This window comes from Hoplias malabaricus, chromosome 12, assembly GCF_029633855.1.
Source record: "Hoplias malabaricus isolate fHopMal1 chromosome 12, fHopMal1.hap1, whole genome shotgun sequence".
Classification (NCBI taxonomy): domain Eukaryota; kingdom Metazoa; phylum Chordata; class Actinopteri; order Characiformes; family Erythrinidae; genus Hoplias; species Hoplias malabaricus.
Genome location: NC_089811.1, coordinates 36,662,997 through 36,682,364, shown reverse-complemented (window position 1 = coordinate 36,682,364; position 19,368 = coordinate 36,662,997). Strand labels below are relative to the sequence as shown.

Here is a 19,368-nt window from a genome sequence, read left to right as displayed (position 1 = left end):
AACACACCACACTCTTCACAGACAGTCACCTGGAGGAAACCCACGCAGACACAGGGAGAACACACCACACTCCTCACAGACAGTCACCCGAAGGAAACCCACGCAGACACAGGGAGAACACATCACACTCCTCACAGACAGTCACCCGGACACAGAGAGAACACACCACACTCCTCACAGACAGTCACCCGGACACAGAGAGAACACACCACACACCTCACAGACAGTCACCCGGACACAGAGAGATCACACCACACTCCTCACAGACAGTCACCTGGAGGAAACCCACGCAGACACTGAGTGAACACACCACACTCCTCACAGACAGTCACCTGGAGGAAACCCATGCAGACACAGAGTGAACACACCACACTCCTCACAGACAGTCACCCGGAGGAAACCCACGCAGACACAGGGAGAACACACCACACTCCTCACAGACAGTTACCCGGAGAGGGACTCGAACTCACAACCTCCAGGTCCCTGGAGCTGTGTGACTGTGACACTACCTGCTGCTCCACCCAGAAATTATCTTAAAAACTTCTCTTAATGACATATTGAATATAAATACCTGACATAAACATATCATGGTCCCTTGGGGCCTCCAGGTTACTGGAGGCCTCCTTAGACTGGCATTCATTCATAATAATGCTGAACTGACCGACCTCTGTTATGGATACGTGCATCTACCAAAAGTCATTATTGTGAATGCAACTCTCTTGAAGTCTCAGACTGTAAGAGGTGGCCCCAATGGCCCTCTGTCTGTTGTTTGAGATACTTCATTGTGTGATTGATATGCCCATGTGAGCATGGGAAACACATACACACACAAACACACATATCACATGGCAACAGCTAAAGCTAAAGTCGAGATAAAGGTAAACACCAAACAGCCATAACATTAAAATGAGTTTTAAAATCCTAGTTTCTACACTTAATGTGGGATTTATCAGCTCCATTGACCTTGTAGTTGCACATAGTAGTAGTAGTAGTAAGTGTAGTTCTACAGTTAAGTTTGTAGCCTGTTGCTCTGCATACTTTTTTAGCCCATTTTCATCCTGTCCTTCAGTGGTCAGCACCCCTTCAGAGCAGGTGTTATTTCAGTGATGCATCATTCTCAGTGCAGCAGTGACACTGACATTAATGGTATATGTGTTAACGTGTGTTGCACTTGTACAAGTGGATCAGACACAGCGGTGCTGCTAGAGTTCAACACTTCTTTGTCACTGCTGGATTGAGAACAGTGCCCAACAGCAACAAATGAGCTTCTGCCTCGGACTGAAAAGGTGGACCAACAAGGTTAGTGCGTCCAACAGAGCTGACGGTGAGTGTACACAGGGTTTAAATACTCTAGCAGCCATGCTGTGTCTGATCCACTCGTACCAACACGACACACCACCACCACGTCATAGTCACATGACAAATGAGAACCTTCCAACACACAAATCTTACTTGCTCTGTAGTGCTTTTTATGGGGATCCTGATCATTGAAGAACAAAATATAAGGAGGCAAACAAAAGTATACAGAGCAACATATGAACTACAGTCTGTAATCGCAAAGCTACAAAGTGCACCTGTACGATCAGTGGAGCTGAGAGCATAGGCAGTGAGTTTTAAAACAAGGAGGTCACTTTAATGTTGAGGGTAGCAGAGTGTGTTAACTCTGTGAAGGAGGTCACTTCTCTGTTAAAGGACCTAGCGCGCGCATACACACACACGCGCGCGCACGCACGCATACACGTGCACGCCACACCGCCTCCCTCCGCTCTGTTAAACGCGCCCGTCTGCCGCTCGCGCTCAGTGTCTGCCGTGCGCTCGGCGCCTCCGGACCGCGCGTTGTTTGCCTTGTTTGTTGTTGTTTACCCTCGCGCCTCCCTCGCGTCACGGTTACGCAGCGCCACTGTCGAGGAGCGTGGAGGAGAAGGAGGATTAATGAGGAGCTCCGCGAAGAGAGGGACAGAGGAGGACAGGGATGGAGGAGGGGGGAACAGCAGCCGGACGAAGAGCAGAAGTTCATTTCATTTTATTAAACCCTTTCACGTTCTGAACCAGAGCAGCGTCGTTCGCACATTAGTAGGGTAATGCCATAGTAGACACGAACATAAAGAGTCAGCGAGAACACACAGACAAGCCTGGAAAGTACAACCAACTTCTAAGACTGAACTTTGGAGCTGGAGGAGGTGGCGCTGCGCTGCGCCGTGGAGCTCCGGGCGGCATGCGGCTCGTCGCGCTGCTGTGCGCTCTGCTGCTCGCCCCCGGCGCCCACGCCTGCGGCCCCGGGAGAGGATACGGTAAGCGGAGACCCCCAAAGAAGCTGATGCCCCTCAGTCTCAAACAGTTCAGTCCCAACGTGGCCGAGAAGACTCTGGGGGCCAGCGGGAGACTCGAGGGAAAAATCACCCGAAACTCAGAGCGCTTCAAGGAGCTCACGCCCAACTACAACCCCGACATCATCTTCAAGGATGAGGAGAACACCGGCGCAGACAGGCTCATGACGCAGGTAACAGGCGGGAGTGCTCTAGGGTGGCGTCAGTGGTGTGCCCTAACAGCATCATAACAGCTTTCAGTCAGGGGTTAGAGCTGCTTTCAGTCCAGAGTTAGAGCTGCTTTCAGTCCAGAGTTAGAGCTGCTTTCAGTCCAGAGTTAGAGCTGCTTTCAGTCCAGAGTTAGAGCTGCTTTCAGTCCAGAGTTAGAGCTGCTTTCAGTCCAGAGTTAGAGCTGCTTTCAGTCCAGAGTTAGAGCTGCTTTCAGTCCAGAGTTAGAGCTGCTTTCTGTCCAGAGTTAGAGCTGCTTTCTGTCCAGAGTTAGAGCTGCTTTCTGTCCAGAGTTAGAGCTGCTTTCTGTCCAGAGTTAGAGCTGCTTTCTGTCCAGAGTTAGAGCTGCTTTCTGTCCAGAGTTAGAGCTGCTTTCTGTCCAGAGTTAGAGCTGCTTTCTGTCCATGATTAGAGCTGCTTTCTGTCCATGATTAGAGGTGCTTTCAGTCCAGAGTTAGAGCTGCTTTCTGTCCAGAGTTAGAGCTGCTTTCAGTCCATAGTTAGAGCTGCTATTGTCCAGAGTTAGAACTGATTTCAGTCCAGAGTTAGAGCTGCATTCATTTCAGTGTTAGAGCTGCTTTCAGTCCAGAGTTTCACCTGTGTTCAGTCCAGAGTTAGTGCTATTTACACACATTCTATTCACACTTTGCTCATAGTTTAGGTCTTTATTGATCGCCCATGACCTCATTTGCTCTCAATTTCGTTCTCAGCTGTAGCGGGCGTCTTGGTGTCCTGGGATTTGTACTGAGGTCTTGGGTTTAAATCACATCCCCTGCCTCTCCTGCACACCTGCTTCTTTTATTCACTTCTCAGCAGGGATGCACTGATATGGGAATGCTGGGATTCTATTTTTGATGTAAACTGGTTAATACTGGCACTGATTCAGATACATTTAAAAACATAAAGCTGTGGTACATTAAATATAATGCAGAGTCTAATATGTCACCTAAACATTCTGGTTTCCACAATACAAAAATGAATCTGAATGTTTTAAGCACACATCTGCTGATAAGAAGTTGATGTTCTGATCTCATCAGGCATCATTAGATGATTTAACTAATATACTGACAATATTTTAATATGCAAGGTATTGCCCTGAACTGTACTGAAGAGAATTGAACTTAACAGAACTCAGCTGACATTGGGGGGTTTTATTATGAGCCGAGATCAAGTATTATTGGCCAGGGAATACTTTAGAAGAAGGGGGTCACTTGGTAGAAGAGGATTATGGTGACCAATAAATAATAATATCCTGGAGAGTTCCTGCTTAGAAGTTGAGTAACTCTTAGGAAAGCCCCCTTAAATATGTCAGGTTACAACAGTTATCTAACTAACCTCCCCATATATAATTTACATGATCCTAAGTGAACCAATCAAATGATGTTTCTGTCTACTGTAGATCCTCAATGGACTGAGTGACCTCTCTGGTTTAATATCAGTGAACAGAGCAGTGCTGTGAAAAAAAAAAAACAGTTTCATTACATTTGTGCTGTTTCATTGTGAGCTGTCCATATCCAAGGAGCGTCATGGTTTTTCCAGATTGAGCTCCTCACAAGAAACAGTACAGCTCAAGAAATCCTCAGAGTGTATGACAGTTGCTTCTTAAATAGCCCATGTACAAAGGGATATCTGTTTTAAAAATCAGAAAGGTCCCCACAGTTCCCAAGAGTTCACAGTGGACAAGTGCTCACTTCTGATGTTTCCTGACGTCCAGTTAAAAAAGTCCTGATAGGGATTTAGAAATTAATTTATAACAGAAAAAAGGTATATATTTGCAACAATATATTAAATGAGTGTATGGTTAAATATACAAAGGTGCTCCATTTTTCATGTTTTTATTGTTGTATTGTTTAAAACAATAGAATATTCACATAACAGTACAATTTCTGGAAAGTCACAAGCGTTATACATGACATGATGCCCCCTTAACCCCTTATGAAATGGTCTAGGTACTTAAACTTTACATTTCAATTTTTTTTTTTTTTTTTAGAGATTACATCTACATTTTTCTAATTAACAGCTGAATCCTTGGTGTTTACTTGTGTTGGTATTAAACAGAAAAAAATAGCACTGAATGTCAGGGGCTGCTTTACTAAAAAAATTGTTTTTCTAGGAAAACATGTAAATGGCTAGCGGAGAATGTACTTTTTTAAATATGGGTGGTTTAAGGGTTAAAGATAAAGGATATGAGAAGTGAAAACTGAAGGTGGATCTCTCTCAGACGTGCTTTTTTCTGAAAAAAAAAAAACCACAGTAGATATAGACATTGCATGGACAGATCTAGACATAATGGACAAATGGTAAATGTCATAAACAACATCTTATAAAAATAACACCATTTTTAATATGGATTGTTAATAATAAAGTTCTGTATTGATTGAATTAAAGGAGGTTGTGATTTATGAGAACAGATGACTTTAAACCATAGACGTCCATCCGTAGATGTGCATACAATATGTATCGTCTACACTTTCCCAGTTTTAAACTTGCACACTCTTCCCTATGGGAAAGGCTGCATTCTATGTGTTACTGTGATCATGAACTTTGGACGTCTCTGGCAGTGACCCTTTGCACTTTAACGATTACCTTTTGATTGCGTGTCTGCGTTTTTTTTCTCTTTTGTGATGAATAATAAATCATCTTTTCTATCACTTCCTTTCTATGACCAACTTTTCTCCCATGTTGTTTTAGTGTTCTTTACTTATACCTCTGAGATATATAAGCTTTTATAAATATATAACAACGTCACCACTGGCTGGGTTCTTGTGTGGAAACTATGTTATGAATACGTCTAGTACAGTATTTTTGGAGCAGAGGTGATAAAGCAGGTCTGTAGTGTACGGCATACACCACTTTCAGTATCTGACTCAATATCTGATCTCAATTCTTGCTTTCACAGCGCTGTAAGGACAAGCTGAACTCCCTGGCTATCTCTGTCATGAACATGTGGCCAGGGGTGAAGCTGAGGGTCACTGAGGGCTGGGATGAAGATGGCAATCACTTTGATGACTCTCTACACTATGAAGGCAGAGCAGTGGACATCACCACCTCTGACCGCGACCGTAACAAGTACGGCATGCTGGCCCGGCTGGCTGTGGAGGCTGGCTTCGACTGGGTCTACTATGAGTCCAAAGCACATGTCCACTGCAGCGTGAAGTCAGGTAGGAAACAAAACTGAGAGTCCTATCTCATTAATCATTTATCGATTAGACTAATAAACTAGGTCTCACAGTGTCACTGATGCGACGCACTAAAAAGTGAGTTATGTGCATGAGTGATTCACAAGCCAGTTCGGGTGAGGTGCATCTTAAAATAGAAAAATACATAGTAATGTTGTAGCTTTCTTTATGTCTTGTGTTAAAACATGCTCTGATATTGATTCATGCTCTGTACCTTCTCAAAGAAGCACATGTTTCCTGTACCCAGTACTGTAGCACATACAGCTCAGACACTACTGAGAGAGAAGCAGAACCAAGTCTAGGTGGTGTTCTAGCAGAAAAATGCTAACAGAAATTTGAGTGCTTTGCCCTATACACAATTTGTCACTGATTCCAAGTTCCACTGGAACCACATCCCTGAGACCACAAACTAACCAAGCACCACTCATGCCTTTTGCTGTGACCACAACATAGCTGATGAAATACATGTTCCTCAAATCATAATCTTAATTGCTACCATACCCATTATTGCTGCATGTTCCTCTGTTCTAAAGATGCACACAAAGGCTTTGCTGCAGCAGATAAACATCATATTATCTACTACAACCAGCACACCAGTCAATAAGAGCCCTAAACAGGAAATGGCCATCATAAGGTAATGGACGTCTAGCAAAATGATATGCCAGTATGTACAGACCTTAAATCACAGAACGTAAATAACACTTCACTCCATGCTTCCCTCAAATTAACAGGTGAACTCTGTTAGCAGGGTACGGTGTCTTAGCTATGTTCATTCAACCGGGTGCTTGAAGATATCAACCAGAGGAAATGTGAGGAATCAGAGTGCTGCCCTCAGTCACACAGAAAGTGCACTGATTCTGAAGGGGTGCAAAAAAACTGATTCTGATGGAGAAAGAAAGAAGATAACCCTTTTATTTCTAACACACCTACTGCACAATGATCTAAAGCATGACTGGTGTGATCTGTGGGTTTTGAGTCAGTGAGTTCTCTATAGTTTTTCAAGTGTATACTACAGGTCGTGCAAATAGAGATTAGGCTGAAAAATGCTGGAGTATGACTTTTGCACTAAAAGCGCCTCCAAGACAAGACTTTGTTCTGCTTATCTCTCGTGTGACAGGTCTGTTTGTGAAATTTTTTACAACTTTGAGAAGGTAGGTCTTTGTGATTTAATATTTACACAAGGGCAAACGACAACATTCTGCAGCATTTCTCTCATTTTTGTCAGAGCTCTGTAGAAGATTGTGCCTTATGTGTCTGCTCGTGTCAAAAAGAAATTCACAGAATCAAAGGGCAAAATGAACAACATGTAGTCTTTGTGGTGATTTCCTAAAAAAAAAAAAAAAAATAAAAAAGATTGTGTGCAGCAATTCTGTGGTATCATTCCATCTTCAACAGCCCCCTTGTGTCAGTGGGGTGTTAAGGGGTGTTAATCCTTTCAATAAAGGATTTTATTCTTGTTTATATTGGTGCCAGTAGTGCGTGTATGTGTTTGTGATGGTCTTGTTTGGTTTTGCGATCCTGTACATTTCTACATATAGTTAAGTGCTGTTGTGTAATTCTCATTAAAAAAATGCTCATTGTAACAGTGCTATGTTGTCCTTACCTTCTTCAGTTCATGCGTTATCATTTTCTGAAGTATTAAGTTCATTTAGACGGCAAAGAGGTTTAAAATGACAGTGTTAAACAAAAACTTTCACCTTTCAAGGCCAAATGACAGATTTACCTCCTCCCTCAGACACTCCTAATTGCACTTAGCACTCATCACAAGTTAGCCCTTTAATTAGCCCTTTCATGGTGAATGACGTTGAATGTTGAAGTTAACTTTACCTCATTTGCATCTCTAATTAGGCCTTTAATTCTGCCAATCTTACACAAACAGGTCTGAGTGTGTTGGAAAGGCAGGCTCAGTATGATCATAGGTGTGGTTCTTCAGGTGTGTCCAGCTGTGGGGATTGTGGTCAGTTCTCATTAGCTCAGGTGAGATAAGTGGGAGACGAGGGCTGCAGGTGATGACCAGGTAGCAGACCACATCATTAGACCATAACCTAATACGTCTCTTCGGTTCCTCTGGGAGTAAATTACTGTCCAGACAATCGGGACAAGGGAGAGTAGAGTTTTTCTGATTAGAGCACGCCCATTTACCGTTATCTAAATCGGTCGTATGCTGCAGGCATAATGTTTTGCTGGGGATATTGGGCTGATTTTATACTTTGCCAGGAAGCAGGAGAGACCATAGAAACCTTCCATTTCCCCATAGTTTCCATCATGTTTATTTTTGTGTATTTTTGTCACTCAGGAATGTGGGGTTTGCTCATTTCATTCAGCAAAAAAATGTTGCGTTAGTACATTCTGAACTCACACTAGTCACACGCACACACACACAGACAAAAAGCTAACCCTATGCCCTGTCTTAGCGCAACTCTTGGGTCTTAAAAATGTTGGGTTTGGGCCCCTAGTGAGGAATGGGACTTCTGTGTGGACGTTTGTGAAGCACTTTTTGTTATCGCTCAGATAGGCAGTGCAAACACTGGCAAGACCTGTTGTCTGCGGTTGCCTTATCAAAGTCCTTTATAGGTGTGTTCTGCTTTACAGGGAGCAGCACTGCTGCATGGCTGAGCATTTCAATGAATGATAGTTGATTAATATGAAATTGGAGTTATACGAAATGGCATTTGTGAACGGAAGCTTAGTCGTGCTTAAGAGATAAGAAGGAATTGCAATGTGATAAGAAATAGGAAATATTCTTCTCCTGCGTGCAGTTGAGGTGCATTCCTATGAACGTCTGTGTCTCTTTGTCGTGGCGGAAGCTGAGTTTCATAGTGTGTACCTTTGGGTATTAGAATGTAGGTGTGGCAAGGGCAGAGAACAGAGAGAGAGAGAGGGAGAGAGAGAGATACAGGCTGATTGTTCAGAAGTAGAGCAGGTTACTAAAGTGCTCTGAGATGATTAACCCGCTCCTTTGTTTTCCAGATGGTAATTCCGTTGTTCCCTTTCTCAGATCTCTTATCTCAGCCGTGTCTTATCACCTGGCCTTGGTACTCACCTTTCCCAAATATTTGTGTTAGACTATGCAGAGACTTGAGACTCTCATTCCAGGCCTTAAAGTGTCTTACAGAGCCGAACCCTGTCCGTTCTGCTGGAGAGGAGAAGCCCAGCTCTCGGACCCATGGTTATTTATTAGCTTATATTGTATTTCTATGTGGCGACTGGAATGGAGTGAAAAGAGAAAACTAATTAGCTCCAAGAATGGCATTAAAAGTGTTTGCCTGCAAACAAAGTTGTTTTGCCACTGTGGCAGACTTTCAGTTTTATTGGTGCTTTACGTGTTTACAATGAGGGAGAGACAGAGTCAAGAATGAGAGACAAACTCCAAGAGCATACTGAGATTAGTCCCATACAAGAAAACAGGCTAAAAAAAAAATCACAGCATGTTTACAATTAAATTCCTATTTAGGGGAATATTCCTCAAAGGGGAATTACACCATTTTTTAATCACTGACCCAGGTTTTTTATCTATAAAGAGGAGGGATTTACTCCAGTTTGTCAGAATTGTTGTGTAATTGAATGACTGATGTGTAAACCTAGACTTTTACTAATACTAGACTTTTACTAATAAACTAATAACAATCTATTGCATCATGAAGCAATGGCTCAGACATTAAATGCTTCATAGTTCCGGTCACCACTAATGTGAACAACGATTCATGTAAATTTCTCTTGAATCAAAAAAAACTCTACACTCTTCATGGATTATGATTGATATTTTATTTATAGGAACTGTAAGATAAATCACTATTACTGCATGTTGTCGGAAAATGCACATTACTTAACCTAGTAGTAAATTTGCTATTGTTTGATATCTTGCTTCTTTCCGATGTAGTCCGTGAGGCCTGTTTTTAGTCACGAACAAATTCAAATGGGCCAAATAATGTGCCATAAAAGTATAGTACAAAATGTAAATGTATGCAATAATGTGCAAATAATTAAATTAAAATAATATTTAATAGAAAATTAAGCCAAAATATTAGTGAGATTATTGGTTTTTTTTAACATATTAGCCATGCCAGCAATACTTCCAAAAGAGTTGGGACAGGGCTGTTTATGATATTGTTGCATCACCTGCTGTAATCAATGCAGAATGTGGATTGGCCTTGTCAGGCAAGCAAGGTTTTCGCAGAAAAAGACGTTGTCTGGATGGCAGCATGTTGCTCAGAAACATGTATATATCGTTTAGCATTAACAGTGCCTTCACAGATGTGCAAGTCACCCATGTGCATTAATGCACCCCATAGCATCATGATTTAAGTGTGTGCTTATAAATAAGCCTCTGGCAAAGTGGACGCAGGACCCATAATCTCCCAAAAATAAATAAATAAATAAATAAATAAAAATTTGATTTTTTGAGTCACAGAACAATTTTCTATTGTACTTCAGTTAATCTTAAATGAGCTCAGGCCCAGAGAAGGCGGCAGTGTTTCTGGATCCTTCTTATATATGATTTCGTCTTTGCATTTGTGAGTTCTGTGTTCACAGACAGTGGTTTGGAAAGTGTTCAAATTCAAATTGTCATTCCAATGACTTTTAAAAAATATGACGCTGACTGCTAGTGTTTAAACCTATTCTATGTTCGTCAAAAGACTTAAATCTCTCTCTTTCTGTCTCAGAGCACTCTGTGGCTGCAAAGACTGGTGGCTGTTTTCCGGGAGGTGCTCTGGTCACTCTGGAGGACGGGAGAAGGAAAGCCATGCGTGAGCTGCATCCAGGGGATCGAGTTCTGGCCTCAGTCCAGAGCGACGGCAGCGGTCAGCTCCTGTACAGTGAGGTCATCGCCTTCCTGGATCGCAGCCCTGCCGCCCATCAGCACTTCTACACCATAGAGACAGACTCAGGGGCTACACTGAGCCTCACCGCTTCCCACCTTGTGTTTGTGGCAGAGGGGAATTGCTCTGGTCCAGCAGTCAGTGGCAGGGTGCGGACTGTGTTTGCTGGCCAGGTGCAGCTGGGTCAGTGCGTGGTCTGGGCCCCCGGTGTGGGGAAGGAGGGGCAGCTGTCCAGGGTCAGCAGGGTCCAGACAATCGAGGACACAGGAGCGTTCGCTCCACTGACCCGCCACGGCACAATAGTGGTGAATGACATTGTCTCCTCTTGCTATGCAGCCACGGATCAGCGGCGACTAGCCCACTGGGCTTTTGGCCCACTCAGAGTGCTCCACAGCTGGGGGGGACCTATGTCTCACCAGACAGAGGGAGTGCACTGGTACTCCTCAGTGCTGCACTGGGTTGGGAACATCATACTTGACCCTAAACACTTCCACCCCTGGGGCATGATGGACATTGACAGATGAGCGGGATGATGAAGTTGCATGATCTGCGCAAAAGCAAGGGAGCATCCAGGGGAAAAGAAGAGAGAAATGGACAGAATGAGAATGATTCTATAAGACAGGGAAAAATGGATGGTTCTGAAGGGAAGAAATACAGGTGAATGCAAAATGAGGTTTTAGACATTTTTAAAGGGAAAAAATTTCAGTACATTCCCAACAGAGGAGAGGACACTCTTGAATATGGCGTTTTCCTGCAAATTTCAACATATTTTCACTTAGAAAATCGATAAAATGTGCAAATTGACGAGTGTGCCCAATATCTTGGATGCGTCTGTAGTGAAATGACAGAAGAAAAAACTGAAACATTTCCCACCCTAAAGACTCCCTTTAAAGACTTGAAGGATGCAGTAACTCTGTATGTGTTTCATCTCTTGGACAATTGTGTGCAAGGACACAGATGAAAAACTTTCAAAAACCCACATGTAATAATATTCAAAACAACATTATTTGAAAGAAATGGGTTTCTTTTTTTTGTACTGCCTACACTGGAACATTGACACCAACACACGCACACACACACACACACACACACACACACACACACACACACATATATATATATATATATCTAATACACATTCTCATATGGAGTAATGCAGCAGATGTAAACTGTACAAAAATCAGCTCAGGTAAGCAGTGATCAGTTTTAACCTGTTTGATACTGTAGGTGCTGGAATACCATGGAATGATTTATGGAGGAATAGGATGGAAGGTCGAGGCACACATTTACGTGTTGTACAACACTCTGCAGGAATTAGAAAAGGCATCTCACAAAAATATCTCGACACACCAGATGTTAGGAAAGTTATTTTACCTAATAGTCTACTGTTTCATTTGTTATTTGCTCCATACTGTTCTTACTCTTAATATTCTCATACGATCTCAGACCCATTCACGTTGTCAGTATCATGTTTCTCCGCTGGAAAAGTTCTTTTTTACTGTATCAATTATTTAATAGTCACATTGTACACTGTATTTCTACATATAGCATACACCGAGGGGTTAAATATACAATTTTACAAACTGTGTTAGTTTTAGGAGTATGGATATTGAAATATATGATGTTATTCACTCAGTACAATCATTATGTCAGTCAACAGCCTATCGATCGTTATGTCACTCTGTATTCCCTATGTATGCTTTATGGAGTAATACTCCATATACAATCTGACTTGTTGTATTTACCTTTTCTGTGGCATTATTCATTTTTACCAGAAAGATGTCAAAATTATATTATGTTCATAAAAGTATTTAAAGATCTATTTTTCAGAATTAAATGATAAGGAAATAAATTGCGCCCCTGGTTTGTTGATTTTCTTGTTAAATAAGGTACGGAAATATATAGTGCCTTGTCCTCTATGGTCCATGATGCATCATACACGAGCGCTTATTACAGGGGGTTCCAAACTAGGCTTTCTGCCCCATGTGGAGTCACTGGAGACGCTAACAGGTCCTTCACAGGGCAACACACACACACATTCACTCACACCTACGGACACTTTTGAGTCACCAATCCACCTGCAAAGTGTGTTTTTGGACTGTGGGAGGAAACCGGAGCACCCAGAGGAAACCCACACGGACACAGGGAGAACACACCAATTCCTCACAGACAGTCACCCGGAGGAAACCCACGCGGACACAGGGAGAACACACCAACTCCTCACAGACAGTCACCCGGAGGAAACCCACGCGGACACGGGGAGAACACACCAACTCCTCACAGACAGTCACCCGGAGGAAACCCACGCGGACACGGGGAGAACACACCAATTCCTCACAGACAGTCACCCGGAGGAAACCCACGCGGACACGGGGAGAACACACCAACTCCTCACAGACAGTCACCCGGAGCGGGAATCGAACCCACAACCTCCAGGTCCCTGGAGCTGTGTGACTGCGACACCTACCTGCTGCACCACCGTGCCGCCCTTTAATAAATTTCAAATTGATAATATAATAACTTATTACATGAGTCGGAATCTATTACATTTTCAGGAATGTCATGTTTAATACCAGATATTTCAGTTAAAGTTATTACATCATTTTGAACAAGTGAAGTATATTACACTTTTGTGTTCGTAACATTACGTAACTATTTCTCTAGATGTTCCTTACCTCACGTACGACTCTGTAAAGTAATGTTAAGTCAGTTTTTAAGATAAATCTGGAAAAACATAAATATAGAAGTTAAACACATTGAAGGTATGGAACAGTCATAACTTGGGGTCATTTTCCCAAACAGATTGGGAACCCTTGGCCTATCGTCACAAAGAACGTAAATTAGTGCTTTTTCTGGCATGTCAAGGTATTCCTCGATCATTTTCCTGACAATCCTCAAGCTGAAGTTACTCAAGGCTCTCTCAAGGAACAACAAAACCTCAATGTGCAAATTAATTTGTAGTTAACGTAGTTCCCGAGTCTGTATCCAGCCATGCTACAATCTGCTGTCCCTCTATTGAGGCAATAAACTGGACATCTCAATCTCTGGAGATGTTCCAACGCTTTTCTCCACATCTGGGCTTCTGCAGGCAAAGAAAGGGATAATTCGGAGTCCAGGTAAATCCAGCAGTTTCTTCACAAATAATGGAGGCTCGTATAAAGTTTCTCTGCTTTGGTAAGATTCTTCCGACTTATCAGCCAATGAACATATCTTCTTAGTGCTCTGGTCCTGTTCAAACCCACGTTCAGAAAGAGATCCTGCATCAAAAAGAAGTGTATTAATGGTGTTGGAGTTTTATAGCAAAATCCCATATCAGCTGGGTGTAAGAAATCATATAGTAACATTTTTTATGTACAATGTCAAGTCAAAATGGATGATATTGAACATAAATGTAGACGTACTGAAACATAACAACATGCACAGTAACTGTACACTACTCTATTTCATACCTGAAACTGTGTGGTCTAAGAAAAAGGCCAGGAAGCCAACCAATAAAACAGGTAGCATCAGACAAGACTTCAGGAATACACCCAACCAAGGTACACCTAATGACAGAAAGATTCAAATGTAGCTTCTATTCTAAGCATTATGGGCCATTCCTAATGAAATTTTAACAGTGTAAATGACAGCTGATATTTTAACATTGTGTCAAACATTAAAAAACAAAGCATCCTTCGCAAACACACAACTGTGTTAATCAAATCTAAAGGCATTCACATCACACCTGTGTAGATAATATCTGAATGCACTCTGAACCAACGAGGCAGCACCAGAGCCATGAACACAGTGAAGCCTGTGTTGAAAATGTTGCGTCCTGAGTCCACATCTGTGTACTGGAGGTACGTTATACCTGTGGATGCAGCCACGGTGTAGCACACGCTCAGAACAGCACCTGGAGAGAATATACAGAAATTTAGAAGATTTTCAGTTTTTCAGGTGCTACAAGTCGTGGGAGACTACGTAAAATAAGGTCACCATGTACAGCCAGAGGGATTGAGGTAAGAAGGTGTGTCAGTTGCAGAAACACTCCCAGAACCAGCAACATCCCACCAGCTATCCGCACAGTGGCCCGAGACCCACACTGAGTGAAACACACAACGAGAAGTGGTAATATTACTTTAACTGCAAAAAAAAAAAAAGAAAAAAAAGTACAAGTGTTTTGATCAAACACGCAATTAAAAAGTTCTTGGGAAAGTTATGTCCTTAAATAGGTGTGATCTTTAATGTTGTGATCATTATATCATTTTAAAGCAGTTGTGCAAAGATATGCACATTTTTTCATAGCTACATAGCCTTGTCCACTCTGTGCAAAACTTCAGGCACCAAACACATGTAATCAACAAGGCAAGGCACATTGTGTGAACTTCATTACTGGGCAACTGCTGTAAAATAAGGGAGTGACCAAAGAGAGGTGGAATACAAGCACAGCCCAGAGCAGCAGCAGAAAGATCAAACCACGTGAAGAGAAGACACGCTGTCCTACCTGACTAATCCCCAATGTACAGGCATTAGCCACACTGCTGCTGAGCCCCACTGGCGCCCCCATCAGGCCAGACAGAACACTGCCCAGACCCTCCACACTTAACCCTCTGTTACAGGCCTGTGATGGAGGACGGGGGGCCTTCAGGAGCCGAGCCGTAAACACATACACTGCCTCTGAACTGATAGAAGCCGACAAGCCTGAGGCAATTCCGGCTGCAATACTTCTGTCAGACAGCAGGGGGAGCCCTAGACCTGTATCAGGAACAGAGATACAGAAAACGCACAAGTTGACCACTGGTGAAGAGGTTAAGAATATGGCTGGCACTATATGGGCATTGCAACAAAAATAATAATAATAAATCAAATGGCTACAATCCCTCAGCGTACACAAGCAGCGTGGACTTTTTATATTAAAACTTAATAGTGATGCGTCATGCATTCCACACAAATAATACCTAGCCAAGTCAATCTGTAACTAGGGGTTGACTAATTATTTGGTTTGCTACAATCATTAAATGTAATATACATAAGTGTGAATGTGATGCTGCACGTTCAGATGATGTCCAAATCCCTGACATCAATGAGATCAATCAGTTTTCTTAGTGGGAATATCAGGATGTTGGAAAGAAACTTTTCTATAAGGATCACTCCACAGGGCATGCACTTTTACACACATCTTCCTGAACAGCACAGTGCTCTTAAGCTGTAAGGTGTTACCGCGAACTCTTATAAGAATTAACTCTGAGTGTTAACTCACCAGGTAGAGGCAGATGGAGCCATGATGAGGTGGGGTGAGTAAAGGACAGACTGGATGAGTTTGTAACAGTCCAGTATTGAATTATAGTTCTGTTGAATCGAGTCTCGCCTAAAAGCAGCTCAGGAACAGAGTGAGGTATGAAGAGACCAAACTGGTGCAGAGCTGTACACAGGAACCACACAAAGAGCACAGACAGCAGAACCTGCACACAGCCAAAGAGCCATAAACATGAGTGGTGACCATTAAATTACTATCTCAGACTTGATTCTGGATTCAGAACCACTCTGTCTTGGTACATTCCTCAAGACTACAGCATTTCTTTTTAAATATCTCTGAATTGCAATGTATATTTTATAGCACTGCATTAAATAAAAAAAAATGCAGAGATTTTCTTAAAGATGTATATATATATTAAATATATAAATAAACATTAAATAGTATGTCACTGGGCAGCACAGTGGTGCAGTCACAGCTCTAGGGACCTGAAGGTTGTGGGTTCGAGTCCTGCTCCGGGTGACTGTCTGTGAGGAGTGTGGTGTGTTCTCTCTGTGTCTGCGTGGGTTTCCTCCGGGTGACTGTCTGTGAGGAGTGTGGTGTGTTCTCTCTGTGTCTGCGTGGGTTTCCTCCGGGTGACTGTCTGTGAGGAGTGTGGTGTGTTCTCCCTGTGTCTGCGTGGGTTTCCTCCGGGTGACTGTCTGTGAGGAGTGTGGTGTGTTCTCCCTGTGTCTGCGTGGGTTTCCTCCAGGTGACTGTCTGTGAGGAGTGTGGTGTGTTCTGGGATGAATGTGTGAGTGTGTGTCACCCTGTGAAAAATTGGCGCCCCCTCCAGGGTGTGTTCTTGCCTTGTGCATAGTGATTCAGAGAAGACTCTGGACCAACCGCAACCTTGGATTATAGACAATGAATGAATGACATGTGTCGTAATGTTTCTTGTGCATATCATCAATGTCCACAAAAAACACAGTATCTCTATTTTTTTCTGTTTTAATTTTTCTGCATCATTAAAACACATCAGAGGCTGTTTCCACTGTTCAGTAATTACACAGTATGAGCAAATAAACTGGTACAAACTCTGAATTAACTTGCCTTAAAATGTAAGAATATTTTTGCCTTGTCCTGTTATTTTTACTGTTTGTTTTCCCTTCGACAGTGACACTGGGGGTGTACTCACTGAGAGCCTGCTGAAAACAGGGTACTGTGGGAGTCTCAGGCAGTTTGGGAGGAAACAGGAGCGCAGGTGCTGAGACAGAAACACCAGCAGAACCACCGTCCTGACAACAGAAAGGAGTTTGCAGTAGTTACAGCCTCTAATATTTTGAGAAGGCAAGATATTGTGATCATGTGAGCCACTAGTGACTCCAAGTTCTGATGTTGTATGATTCTGCTCTTTAAAATATACTATGTTCTCCAGTAACTTCTATAGATTATATAGTTAGAATAATGGAAATGAGCTTTGTACTGAGCTGAATTTACCTCCCATGAAGCTCAGCCCTTTAAACTTTAAATTTGTAAGTGGCTTCATAAAACAGTCCCTTATAAGCAATGCTGACACTTACAGCAGAGCGAAGCCCCAGTGGTCAGAACACAGCAGAGCTGCCTCTCTGTAGATGGAGAAACCCAAGATGCAAAGTACAGGGGTTAGTACGAGTGGACCACAGCGGCTCAGACAGGCTCCACCAACACCAAACCAACCCACTGACAACTGCACCAGTCCAGCTACTACAGCCATGCCCTGCAACTACACAGCCACAGATATACACATTTGAATTCAGCATTAGTGTTGCATCATCTGATACTGTGAGAGCGAGCGACAGCGTGAGAGAGTAAGGAGGAGAGAGTGTGATCTAGTAAGGGGGTGGTCTGAGAGTTCAGGACCACGGACAGCAGTGCAGTACCTCTCTAACTGGGTGTGTTGTTGGGGCCTCAAACTCCTTTGATTTCTCACACTGCCCCCTGCAGGCTAAAGTGTTCTCTACAGGAAAAGAAAACAATAAGGTTCGGTGCTGAGTGTTTCTACAGAGCAACAACCAGACAGTTATAGGTGTAATTTATATGCCAATATGTTACCAGTATATTATCACAATACATTTTGGGGTATACCACAGCAATTTATAGTACTTCAGCAATACTAAACACCTGCTTATACTTTAAAAACAGAGCAGAGAGAGTCTGTAAACAGCCAAAACAAATGTAAAGTAGCTGAACTCAGTGACTATCAGAGACAAGACAAACCATGACTGACCTGTTTGTGAAAGCAGGACTAAAGCTGGAATCAGAAAGTCCAGAGATGGTGCCTGGATCAGCGGCAAACTTAAAAAGATCAAAATATGTGGAGTTCCATCAATGAATATGTGAAAAGTAGGCTGAGAGCAATGTGACAATGGGAGAGAGAGAGAAAGAGAGAGAGAGAGAGAGAGAGAGAGAGAGAGAGAAAGAGAGAGAGAAAACCTTCCTACCATGATCCAAAATAACTCTGAAGAAATGTGCAAATTCCCGAGTAAAAGAACACAGAGGCGGCCATACGCTCCCTCTCAACCTCCTCCACCAACGCCCCCACCACCAGAGTACACACAGAGACCTGCACTAAAACATGCTGAATACAAGGAACGAGAGAGAGAGAGAGAGAGAGAGAGAGAGAGAGAGAGAGAGAGAGAGAAAGAGAGATAGGTGATTACACTTGGTCCCAGACAGTAAGCAGTGTTCACAATCCCACAGCTAACAGTAAGAGGGCATTAGTAGTGTAAGCAAAGAATGTTTTACCTAAATCTCATAAAATACACAGGAATACACCTACTCCAATAAACAAGACTCTGCAGAAACCGTATGTCACATAAAACGTGTCCTTTTTTCAACCATTTAAAAGGATGGGTTTTATCTTAGTGCAAATACACTTGGGTGATTTTATAAATCACATCTCAGATAATTCAATTATATTACATTGATTTCACATTTGTTTGATGAACTACAATCGAATTTAGCTCTCATTTACTGCTGTGTAGAAACCACAGTCACTACAAACCTAGTCCTTTATTAAAGTAAGTCTAGAACCGTCTCACCTGCAGCGCCAGGGCTATGTTTAGCAGAAATGGAGGACTGCGGTCCACTCGAAGACCCTTCAGTCTTACTTCCTCTTTTAGGTCCGTAGAGTCCTGCTGATCACATTTTGCCATCCGCATACCTCTGTCCACTTCCACCATGTCTCCTTCAGCTAATGTTTATCCTGCTTTCTTTTTCTGATCTGTAACATGCTGAGCACGAACTGCTGTTTTAGCCTTTCATTCAAGCCCCCCCCCCAACCCCCTCAACCCCCAACCCCAGTGTGTGAGTAGACTCAAGACTAAGCTGAGGCCTCCCACCTCTGTCCCTCTCTCTCAGACACACCATGTGTTCTTAAATCATATGATGACCTTTGACTCCAGGTTGTGAAACAGTGAGCAGTGTGTGATTGCCTCTTAGGTTTTTTTTCATTTAATCATTATCTCCTCATTGACAAACAATAACAGAATCATCACTTAATGCCAGTAGCTTTTAGGATCACGTGGCTTTGGGGAGTTTGAGGAGATATTTATGCTGTTGTAACAAAAAACTCCACAATT

The 19,368-nt window shown here is 42.7% G+C and overlaps 2 protein-coding genes across 2 annotated transcripts; one reads left to right on the top strand and one right to left on the bottom strand.

Moving 5' to 3' along the window:
• The first annotated feature begins 1,734 nt into the window (after positions 1-1,734).
• ihha (Indian hedgehog signaling molecule a) lies at positions 1,735-12,372 on the top strand. The gene is made up of 3 exons (XM_066641287.1): positions 1,735-2,500; positions 5,434-5,695; positions 10,378-12,372. The coding sequence occupies exons 1-3, from the start codon at positions 2,216-2,218 to the stop codon at positions 11,055-11,057; spliced, it is 1,227 nt and encodes a 408-aa protein (XP_066497384.1). The 5' UTR covers positions 1,735-2,215; the 3' UTR covers positions 11,058-12,372.
• An 825-nt stretch (positions 12,373-13,197) lies between these two features.
• Positions 13,198-18,969, bottom strand: slc23a3 (solute carrier family 23 member 3). The gene is made up of 12 exons (XM_066685935.1): positions 18,829-18,969; positions 18,229-18,365; positions 18,015-18,082; positions 17,668-17,744; positions 17,329-17,510; positions 16,944-17,043; positions 15,773-15,974; positions 15,017-15,267; positions 14,509-14,614; positions 14,258-14,425; positions 13,983-14,078; positions 13,198-13,790 (listed from the first exon to the last, which is right to left on the bottom strand). Exons 1-12 carry the CDS (start codon positions 18,967-18,969, stop codon positions 13,546-13,548), a joined length of 1,773 nt encoding a protein of 590 aa, XP_066542032.1. The 3' UTR covers positions 13,198-13,545.
• Positions 18,970-19,368: the final 399 nt, after the last annotated feature.

Coding starts and splice junctions, on each gene's coding strand:
- ihha (XM_066641287.1), top strand. CDS start 2,216: ATGCGGCTCGTCGCGCTGCTGTGCGCTCTGCTGCTCGCCCCCGGCGCC. Junction 2,501..5,433: donor CAGACAGGCTCATGACGCAG/GTAACAGGCGGG, acceptor TTGCTTTCACAG/CGCTGTAAGGACAAGCTGAA. Junction 5,696..10,377: donor CCACTGCAGCGTGAAGTCAG/GTAGGAAACAAA, acceptor TTTCTGTCTCAG/AGCACTCTGTGGCTGCAAAG.
- slc23a3 (XM_066685935.1), bottom strand. CDS start 18,969: ATGGTGGAAGTGGACAGAGGTATGCGGATGGCAAAATGTGATCAGCAG. Junction 17,044..17,328: donor CACTGGGGCTTCGCTCTGCT/GTAAGTGTCAGC, acceptor TTCTGTTGTCAG/GACGGTGGTTCTGCTGGTGT. Junction 14,615..15,016: donor GTACATTGGGGATTAGTCAG/GTAGGACAGCGT, acceptor TGTTTCACTCAG/TGTGGGTCTCGGGCCACTGT.